This window comes from Crassostrea angulata, chromosome 8 (genome assembly GCF_025612915.1).
Source record: "Crassostrea angulata isolate pt1a10 chromosome 8, ASM2561291v2, whole genome shotgun sequence".
Taxonomy (NCBI): domain Eukaryota; kingdom Metazoa; phylum Mollusca; class Bivalvia; order Ostreida; family Ostreidae; genus Magallana; species Magallana angulata.
The window spans coordinates 16,928,943-16,944,053 of NC_069118.1; the positions used below are offsets into that span (position 1 = coordinate 16,928,943).

A 15,111-nucleotide genomic window follows, 5' to 3' on the forward strand; every position below is an offset into this window, starting at 1 on the left:
AACTAGTTTTTCAACTACTTCATATATACTAACACACAAGCAATTATTAGCTCCATATTGTGTGTGGATGCTCTTTGAAATTTTATCTTAACAGTTTTTAAGAGTCACTCTATTTAAAATTGAGGGAAAAAAACCACACCATTATTATTGCTTTAGAACTACTTCAATTTTTTTAATTTCTAAGTAAACAAGGAAACATTGATAAAATAATGACTTAAAATGTTAGCCTTAATTTTAACGTGTCTGTATCCGAAAGACTGCTTTAGCTTACCCGAGGACTTAGGACTTATGATACGCATACATATTGTTGGAGAGCCACTGAAATATTAAAGAGACACTACAGCTATTTTTTTTTTCATCTCGGTCTTTCATTATTTAAACGCAGTTCAGTAAAAGAATAGAAGATTGTCATGCACTGACAGTTTGAATCTTTCTAATTCAATAATAACCTCGCAATTGTCTGTTGAAGTTGTTCCGGTAATATTTATAACATTGGTATCATATCGACTCAAACTTTATTTACACCACGTGGTTTTGAAAGACAGTGGTTGTCAATAGAATATTGGTAATTTATATTAATAGGTGGTGAAAATAATTCATCCACAGTGTCCTGCACATGGCAAATTAAACGTCTTTAACTGTAAGTATTAAGAAATGTCTTCACTTGGTACGACCTGGGAACGTTATTTTAAATGAGGCACCCGACGAAGAAGGGAAATAGATATACTCGGCGGAACTAGATGTTAAAATATTCTTAGAATAAAAAAATTGGATCGATGACGCATGTAGATTTATTATCTCTTTTCTGTTACAAGATATTCAATCTTGTGTTTTGTCTCCAAATCTTTTTATCCTTTTCAAGCCAAATCTGTGGAAATTCATCTGGTCTTTTCACCCTCTCGCTGAAAGCCACGCCGTAATAGTTTCCATCGATGTCCAACCGCCGTTGAACGAAAGGCTGGACTAGCAATATTTACTGTATGGACCGTCTAAAATTGTTTTTATAGCAAGAAATTAAAATTATTCAGATTTTACAAAGCGTAATTTTTGCAATGTTCATACTTTTAACTTTCCTTGAAATTTAATATAAGTTACGTGAAAATTGTCATTTCATTTGCCATAGGCGTCGGAACCGGGGGGCTAGGAGGGGCTTAGCCCCCCACTTTTTTTGCAAAGTTATACCTAACCATTAGAAACATAGGATAATAGAGGGTTCAGCCCCCCCCTACTTTTTCTCGCAGGAAAGAGTATTGTTCCTAAATTTACCTTGAAAGATTGAGAAGTTGGATTCCTAAATTTACCTTGAAAGATTGAGAAGTTGGATTCAGAAGCATACTAACCTCTCTCCCCCCCCCCCCTCCCCCCCCCCCCTCCCCCCACGGATTAGGAATTTAATGATTTTGGGAAGAAAAAAAATTGGGTAAGTATTCTTTTAGAAGTATAGGTATGTCGCTTTAAAATTGATATACGTACATAATCAAGCGTGTTACTCAAATATATACTAAAAAGCAACTGTTTCAAACTGATTTTTATTTGTTACAAAATAAGAAATATGCTTAACAAAAACATTGGGATATACTACACATGTAAAAACTCAAAATACAATTTTAAGGAAAATCAAAGTGCATGAGAATCGGTTTTCTTAGAAATTTAAATACATATACAAGCAATTTCAGGCAAACGTTACATTTAGTTTGATTAAAGTCGAAAAGTAAGAGATGCGCCCGGGTAGTGAAAATCAAAGTACTGAAGAACTGCGGGAGTTGATTTTGTCGATGTTTATTTATTTTAAAATCAATGATATGTTATTTTGCATGACAAGTACATGTAGTTTCTAATTTGAATTACGCACATTTTTATAATATGAATTTTTTGGACTTTTTCGTTAAGAATGTCGAGAAACCCACATATGAATCATGTTTAATAATATTTAAAGATAAAATTAATTCACTCAAACTATGTATCAGTAATAGAAATATTTCTCAAAAATTGTATGGATCCAAGCAATATTGAACTCTAGTCTCGTTCAACCAAACGCTCGGCTGACACCGTAAATCTCCGACAAGGATTTACGGAGACAGCCGATCGTCGAGTTGAGCGAGACCATATTGAACTCTGGCGTAGGAATACATACGACTACAAAAAATATTTAAATAGTTCGTACCATTTAAAATCTGACTATTTTCAAGGTATCTATAAATACGTTTCCTTGAAAAACAATGCTTTAGCATACATTACATCGAATTTATCAATTATTTTCAAGAACTAAGTCTTGTCAGCAGCAATGATTTGTGCTGAGGTCCAAACACTGTTTCACTTTCGGTTTGTCTGAGTGACTGCATAGGAGAGTTGATTAAAATCAACTCCCAAAAATTGACTTCATTTTATTCTTTGGCCAGAACAAAATAACTCGCACTGTTGTCATTATGATTGCCTTCAACTTCAACCAAATGAAATTCGCTCGTTTCAATTGTTGAATAGGCTTCATTTCTAACTGGTTCGGGGCCAGTTTTATTCATGTTTGTTACAGTTGAGTAAGCTCCGGTTTCTTCAATTGCAAGTTTACCATACTGATCAGGTTCTATCTCTTGTTGACCGTTCAGGGGCACTGCATGATCATAGTAGTTACTTCTGTCCTTTACATCATAATCTTCTCGGAGGTGATGGTAGATTTCGGGATTATTTGTTGAAACACTGGACTTTGTTTCATCTTTTGTGATTGGCAAAACATACGATATCTTTGGACTTTGCTGAAAAAAAATCCACACATTTCTTTTTTTTTATAATTTCTTTTTTTTTTTTATAATGTGAAAAATGAATCTGTCGATAACAACTTATTATAAAGAAAAACTATTATAAAAAAATACTTATTTCACAACGCAATCCAATAAATTATATCACATTTTTAATTCACTGACGCAAAATCCTTTAGCACTTATGTTTTTAAAACGTTGTGGATTCCTTAAAAACGTGACAAAACACTTTGATCTTATGTACATGTATTTTGTTTACGTTATAAGGTTCGAATTCCATAATAAAAATGGTGATATAAAATGTATTCATTTCACTTAATAGTTATGAATAATATTTTTTTTCTAAGCCGTCTTTCATGTTTTGAGTTCGTAAATTCGATGCTCCAGTCCGTCGCTTTCATATTAATCATGATTATAAATTTGTTCGTTAATGTTAATTTTTTCTAGCTATTAAACCAAGCTGATCAAAAATGCTAAATTAATTAACTTCAACACTATGATCGATCTAAGGTTTTGATTAGACAGCATAATAAGAAGTAAATTTATGTGTTACTGTAAGTTATAAGTTATATTGTTTAATACTTACAGGTTCATTCTCTATTTCATTGTACGTCTCTCCTGCAGTCGGCCTGATAGATGCTTGTGTCGCATTTAACTCATAAAAAACATTGGAAAGGGCTCGTCCTCTACAATAAAAAAGTATTGTGCATGTATTTATGTTAGATTGCCCGTTTATATTCTAACACTATAAGTGACTCTTGCTGATCTGCATCAAAATAATAGGCATAGTTAGATATAGTTTTGTGGTTTTATGGCAGATATTACTTGTTAGATGTTGTCCATCGTTTATGTAGGAAAAACGAAATAGACCCAGTCGTAAATACTCCGATGAACAGTCCAATAAATGCTGCCCCTGCGAATAATCCGTTTGATGGACATTCTGTTGAATATATCGTAGATGTGTGTAATATTTTATATTGAAATTTTCATCACGTGTTCTTAATGAAATTTTTTCATCTAAATTATTTATAAATATATACTGATATATCATAAATTCTTAACCATTTTTTTGTTGGGGGGGGGGGATTTATGTTTTGCAACTTGAATGGTCTTGTATACTTTAATGAACTCATTAAAGTATGCTTGATATGTCATATATCAATTAATATTTTATTCGTCTTTATCATAGAATTTTATAGAACTTTCTTGCGTCACGTTATTTATCGTCGTAACCAAAACGCTGAGGGAAAATGTTATATAAAACGTTACTATCCTTACTTTCATGTTCTTCATAATGAATGTTAATTAGCTACAAAAAGTTTTGATGGCGGCAAAGAAAACCGTTACCTATAAAGACAAGGAAGGAAGAGTTTCTTTTGTTTATATATCATGACTAAGTACACTAGAAGAAAGCAGTACCAATATTTCAAAGCAAAAAAATATGATAAAGAATGTTTTATTTGATGCTTCTTAATCTATGTATCGTGTATGCTGGATTTTTGAGAAATCCTTTATTTTTTGTCATAACCGCAACTTTCATGCATCGCAACGTAAAACAATGTTGTGGTCATGAAAAGTTTACTCATGCTAGGTAATATAAATATTTCTTGTTACAGAATAATAACTACAAAATATATTTTCAAAGATCCATAATTTTCATATATAGATCATCAATTGTTGTTCACCCCCCCCCCCCCTCCTGCAAGAAAGAGGGGTCGTATTGCTTTGCTGCTGTTTGTCTGTCGGTCGGTCGGTCCGCCAACAGCTTACGTGCATTTTCTTTGCAGAGTTTGCATATATTAGAATGAATTTATCATTATTATATCTAGTTTGGATACAATCGAGCCATTTTCGACAGAGGTATGCCCCTTGGACGTAGGAAATGTTCAATTATTCGGTGTTTCCGTACTTTTTCTTTGTAGAGCTTGAACATATTGAAATGAAATTTGTATACACATTTATCACAATAATAAAGGTCAACTTTGATTTTTGGTACGATCGAACTATTGTCGATAGATTTATGCCCCCTTGGACGTAAAAAAAAATTGTTGAATTATTTGCAGTTTCCTTCATTTTTTTTTTGTAGAGTTCCACATATCAAAATGAAATTTGATATACAGATTCATCATAATAATATTTAGGTCAAGTTTGGTTTGGATACGATCACACCATCTTCGGCAATGTTATCATCCTTGGACGTAGAAAATGTCTAATTATTTTAGTTTCCGTTCATTTTGTTCGCAAACGCTGAACATATTGAAATGAAATTTAATATACAAATTGATCATTGTATTATCAATCATCGATCGTACCCACACTTGCTTTTGGTTACGATCGGGTCATTTTTGACAGAGTTTTGCCCTTTCGACTTAAAACAAATTCCAATTGATAAATCTGATATACAGTTTGTTTTCTTTGCAGAGGCTGCATATATTGAAATGAAATTCAGTATACAGATTTATTTAAATAATATCTAGGCCAAGTTTGATTTGGGGTACGATCGTACCATTTTTGACAATTTCGCCTTACGGACGTAGGAAATTATTCTTTTTGCAATTTCCGTTCACTTTATTTGCAGACGTGGCACATATTAAATTGAAATTTGGTATACAGATTTTAGTACGATCGAACCATTTTCGACAGAGTAATTATCCTTGGAAGTAGAAAATGTCGTATTATTTTCAGTTTTCGCGTTCATTTTCTTTGCAAACGTTGCACATATTGAAATGAAATTTGATATTCAAATTTATCATAATAATATCGAGGTCAAGTGTGATTTTTGGTACGATCGAGCCATTTTCGGCAATGTTATTATCCTTGGACGTAGAAAATGTCTAATTATCTGCTATTTCCGTTCATTTTCTTTGCAAACGATGAACATATTGATATAAACTTTAATATGCAAATTGATCATAGTATTATCAATTCTCGATCGTACCCAAACTTGATTTTGGTTACGATCGGGCTATTTTTGACAGAGTTTTGCCCCTTCGACTTGAAGCAAATTCCAATTATTTGCAGTTTACGTTCGTTATCTTTGCAGAAGCTGCATATATTGAAATGAAACTCAGTATACAGATTTATTTAAATAATATCTAGGCCAAGTTTGATTTGGAGTACGATAGAGCCATTTTTGACAGTTTCGCCTTATGGACGTAGCGAATTTTTTTTTTTTTTTTGCAATTTCCGTTCACTTTATTTGCAGATGTTGCACATATTAAATTGAAATTTGGTATACAGATTTTAGTACGATCGAACCATTTTCAACAGAGTTATTATCCTTGGACGTAGAAAATGTCTAATTATTTTCATTTTTTGCGTTCATTGTCTTTGCAAACGTTGCACATATTGAAATGAAATTTGATATACAAATTTATCATAATAATATCGAGGTCAAGTTTGATTTTTGGTACGATCGAGCCATTTTCGGCAATGTTATCATCCATGGACGTAGAAAATGTCTAATTATCTGCTATTTCCGTTCATTTTTCTTTGCAAACGCTGAACATATTGAAATGAAATTTAATATACAAATTGATCATAGTATTATCTATTATCGATCGTACCCAGACTTGATTTTGGGTACGATCGGGCCATTTTGACAGAGTTTTGCCCCTTCGACTTAAAACAACTTCCAATTATTTGCAGTTTACGTTTTGAGAGAAAATCTATCTCCCGATGTGGTAATGGTACATATAGACTTCTATGAAAATTACAACTGCAAATATGGTAGTGAGATTCATAGTATGCTTTTTGGCAGATTTCTTAACACACAGGTGTAGCCTATGCAAGGGGGAGGACATCATTACTCTAGCACTTTGGTCTCTGATTGTCTCTAAAACGGCCCTCCGATATTTGGGCACATTTACACCCAATTTTGGATTATTTTTCGTCAAGAAACAGACAAAACTGTAATATATTTAAAAACCACTCAATTTAGGCACAAACGGAACTTTAATTTGCTTGCAAGTAAATATTTGACTTTTGCTTTTTTCTTGAGGAGGTTCTCAATGGGAACGGTGCAGCAGATGGTATTGAAGCGGTCGGCTGACAGATTTGTAAATGAAGGTTGAGACGTGACGGAAACAGATGATCTTATTGCGGTATTGGAGTCTAGAGGAACATCAATCAAACTACTAAAAATTACAGAGGAACAAGTGAAGTATATAGAAAATGAACTTCCCATAACTTTAAAACTTATTACGAACAAAATGCAGATTTATCAGGTATTCACAAAATTATTTTTTTCCGTTATGTATTAATGATATCAAAGATTGCATTCAATCAGACCATACTGTCTTTTGTGCTCATCCATCCTCCTGCATGTGTTTCATGCCAGGCACCTATTCTTTTCGAAGACAGGTTGGCCTTTAATATATTTTCTAACTGTCTTGGTTTGATTTATTGATTGTTTCCTAATTTACAAAATACATTATCGAACAATTCTTCTGCTAATATGAATGATAATACATTTTGATCACAATTACTTTTATTCTGACAGATGCATGCTTTGAGATTCAGAATAAGGTTGCAATTTCTCTCTAATCAGTTGACACGGATGAAGAAGGGAACATTTACAGCACTATCCGGGAGCACAGCACTATCCGGGAGCTTCGGCGTGTTGTTGCGTTGGACGAAAGCCTGGACAGCACATATCGTGATTTCAGTTTAACATAATGATGATTCAGGTTTAAAATTTATTGATGACAAACTTTAATATTAAAAAGTAAATATTTTACTTGCCACAAACCATACTTGCTTCGGAAACTCTTTCCTTGCTTACTGTTGTAATTAATGTAGTTTCTTGCAAATTTGTTGCATGGGATGTCAATACTGTTGTAATACTGGTCTCCTCTGAAATGTAAGTTGATAGGCTGTTATATTGTCTGTTATAAATTTTGATATTTGCCGTGTCACATTTGTTATACCTGCAGTCTCCTTCGTTACATTTTGAGACGCATTACTTGATGTGGATGTTGATTCTGGCTTAGCTGTTTGCTGTGATGTGTTTTGCAGTGATGACAAACTGTTATTATCTGCGATTTAATGTCAATTATTAGCAAACAGGACACATATATTTTATTATCCAATATATGAAGATGAGGAAAGTGATACTTACTGCAACAACCCGCTGTATTTATTCGACAGGTGATACTTTGAATTATTTTCTTTGTTGAAACTGAATATTGAAAAGTGTTATTATCTACCATAATGAATATAACAACGCCATTTGAGTTGCCGGCGGTAGTTTCCTTTACTTCGCAAACGATGCCACATGAATCTGTAAAATTTTAAATCTGTATTATATCCGTATTTTTATGGATGTGCATGTACTGTTTAAATGCTAATGTTGAAATGAAATCAAATATATATACATAATACACGTACCAAGTTTGCTCGCATTGTGATTGGAGCGATTTAAAGCCTCTTGAATGATCAACATTCTGAAATGATATATGAACCGAAGGATCAACGTGTATTTCTGATCACCTGTTGTCCGTCTGTCTGTCCTTACGTCTGCCAGTATAAACCTTTTTACATTTTTTACTTTTTCTCTAGAAGAGATGACCAAATTTAACTAAACTTGGTGCAAAAATCCTTATGGGAAGCGGGTTCTAAATTGTTAAAAAATGTAAGCATTCTTAGATAGTTTAGATTCAAATCGGACTAATACTTGGGTCATACGAGGGGAACAAAGTTCAACATTAGAATATATAGGAAGAATATTTTAAAATCATCAAATTTACTACAATGCTACATTTTTTAAAATTACTATACAAGCATCCTCATAGAGTGTAGATTCAAAATTGTTCAAACCGTGACCCCGGACAAATACTGGCGCCCTAAGAGGGGTTCGAAGTTTAAAATAGAAATACATGTATAGAGAGAAAATGTAAGCATCATTAGATAGTGTAGATTCAAACCTGTTTAAACCGTGACCTATTGACTAATTTTGACGCCCGAAGATGGACTCAAATTTAACATAGAGCATAAAGGGAAACTGTTTTTAAATATATTCTGTCAAAGAACTACAATAAATGTACTACCGTTTGTTAGATTGTAGTATCGAAAATTCAAATGACTTCGCATTGTTCCAAACTTGGATAGTCAGACATCTTACGCATTTTTTTTTATCTCATTCAAAAATTAGCTCCTGTCCTAGGAGGAAACACTCTAAATTCAAAGAGGAATTCGGGAATTGTTTCGCTTTAGGCATGTTTTCACGTGAACATTCAGGGAATGATTGAGGTGACACCTGCTAAACAAAATGTCCAAGAGATAAAGCGATATCGTTCTACATCGACAGGCAGGTTAATTTCAGCATCCAAAAAGAAAAGAATTGGCAGTAGGTGAAAATGATTTACAACATTCAATACATGATGTTGTTGAAGAAGTGTTTCATTTATATATTTTGTTCAATATAAAGTACCTTAATATTTTATAACAAAACCTGCATCTTTCTTATTTATCTATTTCATACAATTATTTTGTTTGGCTTTTAGGTATGTTACACAATGGTATAGAAAAAAGAAAGGTGTCCAAGGACTGCGAACGATCGCATTGTCTAGCCGCCTAACTAAAAGTCATTTTTTGAAAGTTGTCTAATCAAAGTTATTTTTTTTATTATAATGTAAACATTTATAATTATATATTTTCATTAAACATAAATGATTTGGTCAAACAAAGAGAGATAACTTTGTATTTTGGGTTAAACTAGCTCATTTCATAATAGAAAATAACGGAAAATGGGAATGTTTTTTTTTAAATATCCCCCCCCCCCCCCCGTGATACAAAAATTCCTTTTGAGGGGATATAATCATTTAGCATATTTTTACCAAAGGGTTTGTTGTTTCAAGGGGGAACATATGTCCACAGACCAAAATACATTAAAAAAAAAGAATTTTGCTTTGTAAATTTTCAAAAACTAATTAACAGATATGAATTAATATGAAATTTTACTTTAATATATATCTTAAATATGTTATTATTAAGTTTTTATGCACATATTGGCCGCTAAATAATATTTTCCTCACTCATTGAGACCGATTTCAATGAAATTTATTTAGACCCCCTGTTAGCAAAACGTTTGTTTAAAAATGAATAATTTGATTACAAATTTTATTTTGATATAAATTGATTAAGATTTTATTATACTTTTTAGTAAAAAAACTTAGTTTTTGAATATCTGACAGAAATTCCGAAATATTTCGATGTAAAATGTAGGCGGGAAACGGGCGTCAGCGTTCGCAGTTCTTTATTGTCGACAGTGAGCGTACCATCCTGTTCCAAAGCAAAACTCAAGAAAGGAGAAAAAGAAATGCGTCAAGCTGTTGAACATATAGCTTGTTCCAGCTGTGCTGATGCTGCTGACAGAGGAAAAGATCTCACAAAGTAATTTGAAAATAAAACATTCTTAAAAAATCATGTAAAAAATTGAAAGTGCTTCTGATACTTGACTCAAGTAAATGTTACACGAAATAAGATATATAAGAGACATTAACAAAATAGTAGAATTGTCCAGACAAGATCATATATTAATTATACATTTTGTATTTCAGAAAAGTATCTGCATCGTTTGATGGTGGCTGGCAAAAGTGTGGATCTGGGAAATCCTAAAGTAGCCTATATGGTTAATAAGAATACTGCTCTTATAATTTATTGTGTAAAATAAAATAATCTGTTTATTAGGATGTAGAAATTTTCCTTATGTTTATTGTATACATGTACAATCACTACTAGTAGTAATAGGCGTATAATGGGGAATCACCTTCACTGATTTATTTCCTTTTTTCAGGCTATACTGCAGTGCTTTCATTGGGCATAAAACTAGAAAATGATTTGTATTTTCAACGAGGAATAAATATGTAAAAAGTATGACGTGTGTTTCAGCACAAGTCGGTTAGTTTGAGCACATAGAAAAAGTAGTGACCTAGATTATTCAAACGCTTAGTTGACCTCTTGACCCATAATGATGTTATGCAGAAATAACAGTGGATTGCGCAAACAGTGTTATTTATATTATATATAAGGGAAAACATTTGCAAGTGTGTGTATATATGTGTGTGTGTATATATATATATATATATATATATATATATATATATATATATATATATATATATATATATATATATATATATATAAAAAATAAAAAATAACAGAAATCCGATTCAAAACTCCCAAAAACAGATTCTGTTATTTTTTATTATTTAATACCTGTGTGGATTAACTTTACTCATTTTGGATTTTATATATATATATATATATATATATATATATATATATATATATATATATATATATATATATATATATATATATATATTCTTAAATCCTATATATATTATATATATATATATGTAGAGAGAGGGAGAGAGAGAGAGAGAGAGGTCTATATTGAATTATTGAAAGGGAGTGAAATATATCAATATAATTATAATTTGTGCCAACCTGTAAACACAGTAATATACTTACTCATTCTCACATGTACATGTGATCGAAAAAGTAATCCGTTCGACAAAAACCAAAAGGACAAAAGGAAGACCTATGAAAGAATTTTGAAAGATATTTTATTCAATTTGACAATTTAAAATATTGATTAAGTCATGAAATCACTTAAATATTAAACCCATTTCTTTATATTTTAAATTAATTATATTTATACCCCCGTTCCGAAGGAGGAGGGGGTATACTGTTTTATCCTTGTGTGTATTTCTGTGTACTTGTCTGTCCGTTCGTCCTTTTGTCTGTCCGTAGCAAACATTTCTTTTGCATTTTTCTCAGCAACGATAGATTGCAGATGCTTGAAATTTTGATACACTCTATGTTTAGGCATGCCAGATTGTATGATACATTTTTGTACAAATTGGACGTTAACTTCCTGTTAAATGACGTCTTTGGGGTTTCTAGCCTAAAATTTCAAACAAATTTTCGTCAAAGACTTCTCAGCAACTATTTATCGCAGATGCTTTAAATTTTGACACACTATATGTTTAGGCGTGCCATATCGTAGCTTGTATTTTTTTTTTCTAATCGGACGTCAGCTTTCTGTTAAATTCTTACTTTGTTATTTTTAGCCTAAATTTTTGAACAAATTTTCGTCCCCTCTCCCGTATATGTTTGATTTGTTAATTATCATTGAGAACGACCAAACCTCGGAATATTCAGCAACTTTGCGTTTGCTGAACTCATGGCGAAACACAGTGAGAAAAACGGTATTCAATTTGATGAGAAGAATAAATATCTGAACAAAAATACATTAAATGAGTTGAATTAAAAGTTTCACATCTTTAATCCAATAAATTAATCAGTAAATTTCGGAGTTAGACTTTCTAATCACATGCATTTACAAAAAAAAATATTTGTCTGAGAATTTCCCTCTTTTGAATTTAAAACTTTAACAATTATTGAGTTTGTCAAAGCAACTCTTCTTAATTGTTGAATAGATTTTCAAACATAAAATTCTTTTACTATTAAAATGTACAAGTACATTAAGCTTTTAGGAAAAATAGTATTGTATTTAATTTGGTAAACTAGATGCTTGCGATAAAAAGGTAATTTTTTAAGAATTATATATATATATATATATATATATATATATATATATATATATATATATATATATATATATATATATATATAGTCCCTACAATATCATCAGAACTCTTAACCTTTGGGTCATTCATAATTTAGCAGAGGCATTTTTGCTCCCAGTTCTAGTAATGCTAGTAACATGTTCTCATGTGTTTGCTAAAGAAGAATATTTTTATGCACCATTTTTTTTACAGTCGTTACCCAAATTGTATGGCTCATGAGATTAAAGATCAAGAATATCACAATCAATAATCCCCTTACGCATTGATGCTTCATGCCAAGTTTGGTCAAAAACTTGATCTGTTAGATGAATGTTTTTGAACGTAGAAAGTTTACGGACGAACAACTGCACAGAATGACAACAGACGCGATCAGAAAATCGCATTCGTGCTTTGAACTATGGTGGGCTATTAACGATATAAAACAAATTATCTATATTCGGCATTTATTAGAAAATATGATTCTCGCGCACCCATCCCCACGCACAATGCACAATGGAAAATCATTGTAAACACAATCATGATAAGTTATTACAAAATAGTACTACACAGGAATTTTCTTCAACAGGTCATTTTTTCATATACCCTACACGGACAAGACATTTATTTTACGGAGTTACTTAAGTATTCTACATCACAATGAGTAATTATTCAACGTAGAAATTTTACCCTGGTGAATATTATGCTTTCTTGTCGTTAAACGGCATTTTCTGCTTATAATTTTCAAATACAGAAGGCCACATGAGAATTTGAAACTAAGTATATGTCTTTTTTCTACGAAACTGGTAATTACATTACATATACTAGAAATAACATGCACTTTGTTAAAATATCTCCTTAAGAATTCATAAAGTGGTAATAAGATGCCGGCATTCAGAATCCATTAAGCATACAAGGTCGGGGATAACAATAGAATCATGTCTCTGAAAAAGTGCATACGCATTTGCAATCTCTGGTGCTCCTAGATTTGCTGTTTATGATTTAGGCAAGGAAGTATAATACCCCGTACATGTAGGCATACGTGTGTATTCTTTTACTCAAATTTTCAAGTAAAAGAGATCGGCAATATGATTGGTACAACTTTGCCACGCTAGCAATCAATACAATATGTAAACTTAGTCACATCACGTCTATATCATAATATCAATAATATATATATGGTGTTATTCGGCTTGGTAAAGGTGAGGTGAATATTGTACTTCGAGACTAACTAAATCATCAGATTGATTTTAAAAAAACAGCAATACTTGTTTAAATATATTATTTAGAGAGGAATTGATACAGACGTAGTTAATGAGCGAACAAGGCGTTATAAGCCATTGCCGAATACATTGAGAGAAGCGATATTTCATTGGACAAGAGGAATAATGAAAACCAATCACAGCTGATATGGCATGCCCAAACAAATAGTGTTTTAAAATTTCAAGCATCTGCGATAAATAGTGGCTGAGAAATCTTTGACGAAAATTTGATCGAAAATTTATGCTAAAAATAAACAAAGTCGTCATTTACTAGGAAGTTGACGTCCGATTGGTACAAAAATATATCCCACGATATGGCATTCTAAACAAATAGTATGTTACGATTTCAAGCATCTGCGATAAAAAGTTGCTGAGAAAAATGCGACAGACATTTTTGTTACGGACGAACAGACAGACAGAAGGACAGACATAAAGACAGACAAACAGACACACAAGGGTAAAACATTATACCCCCTTCTCCTTCGGAGCGGGGGTATAAAAACAATGAACCATACCTTTTATCAATATCATTTTATCGGTTTCACTTTCAGCTGAACGGTTCACGGTTTTGACTGTAATGGTTCCCTCTTTACAATAAACTTCATATTTTCTTTCTTCACACCTTTCTACTCAGGTATCCAAATGATCAATATACTCGTGATTTGATCATAAGGAATGTAAACAGGCAATAAGTACCTTGTAAAGTTAAGATTGCAATTTAATATAATGACAACTAACTGAATACAACAAGGAAACTTTGTGTTTACGTGCTTATTGACTTTTAAAAGGTTATTTTTTGTAAGTGAACACAAAATATAAACGTCCTTGTGTTTGCCTTGGGTCACGATGTTGATCACATGCTCGTCTAAATGTATGGCATTTTTATATATTCAATGAATCATGTGTTGTTAGCAATTACATTTTAGTGTCCGCGTCCTTTTTATGTAATTCAAATGTGTCCATGTATTTATGACGATTAACTATAATTAGTTTCTCCATTATCAAAATCACGCCTGAAGTTGTTACACAATTTATTTTTTTTAAACTTTCATGTTAAATACTGAAATCTGATCGGTTTAGACGCAGTTGATAATTCGTTCTATTACCCTCAGCGTTAGCAACGCACTGAGCAACAGGTAACAAAACGAATTGTAACATGCGCGTAAATTATGCGCGTACAGTTCGCTGTAGAATCCACGTCATTTCTACATAAAAGCAATATAAAAATTCTCTAAAATTAAGACATACATGTAGTATAATAAAATAAATAGTGCCTGTTTGGGAGGACACAGTTGAAATTGACACCCCGAGGAAACCATTGTCAAACTCCGCTTTGTGTCGATTGACAATGGTTTCCTCGGGGTGTCAATTTCAACTGTTACCCTCCTAAACAGGCATTATTTATATAATATGAAAAACTGTTGTTAAATATAGATTGATATTTGATAAAAGGAAAAGGTATGAAAGCTCTCGACGTTTTAAACAGTGGTATACCTTGAATACCTTAAAGCTGCATCATCACGA

The 15,111-nt window shown here is 32.1% G+C and overlaps 1 protein-coding gene across 3 annotated transcripts; it reads right to left on the minus strand.

Annotated features, from left to right (window-relative positions):
* Nucleotides 1-1,535: 1,535 nt before the first annotated feature.
* LOC128161756 (uncharacterized) lies at nucleotides 1,536-14,269 on the minus strand. Of its 3 annotated transcripts, XM_052825146.1 has the most exons (9): nucleotides 14,103-14,269; nucleotides 11,229-11,298; nucleotides 8,142-8,197; nucleotides 7,873-8,034; nucleotides 7,682-7,789; nucleotides 7,497-7,607; nucleotides 3,579-3,693; nucleotides 3,340-3,439; nucleotides 1,536-2,750 (listed from the first exon to the last, which is right to left on the minus strand). In XM_052825146.1, the coding sequence occupies exons 1-9, from the start codon at nucleotides 14,116-14,118 to the stop codon at nucleotides 2,385-2,387; spliced, it is 1,104 nt and encodes a 367-aa protein (XP_052681106.1). In that variant the 5' UTR covers nucleotides 14,119-14,269; the 3' UTR covers nucleotides 1,536-2,384. The 3 variants fall into 3 exon arrangements, with proteins under 3 accessions (XP_052681106.1, XP_052681107.1, XP_052681108.1); XM_052825147.1 differs by lacking the exon at nucleotides 11,229-11,298; XM_052825148.1 differs by lacking the exon at nucleotides 7,682-7,789.
* Between the last annotated feature and the right edge of the window lie 842 nt (nucleotides 14,270-15,111).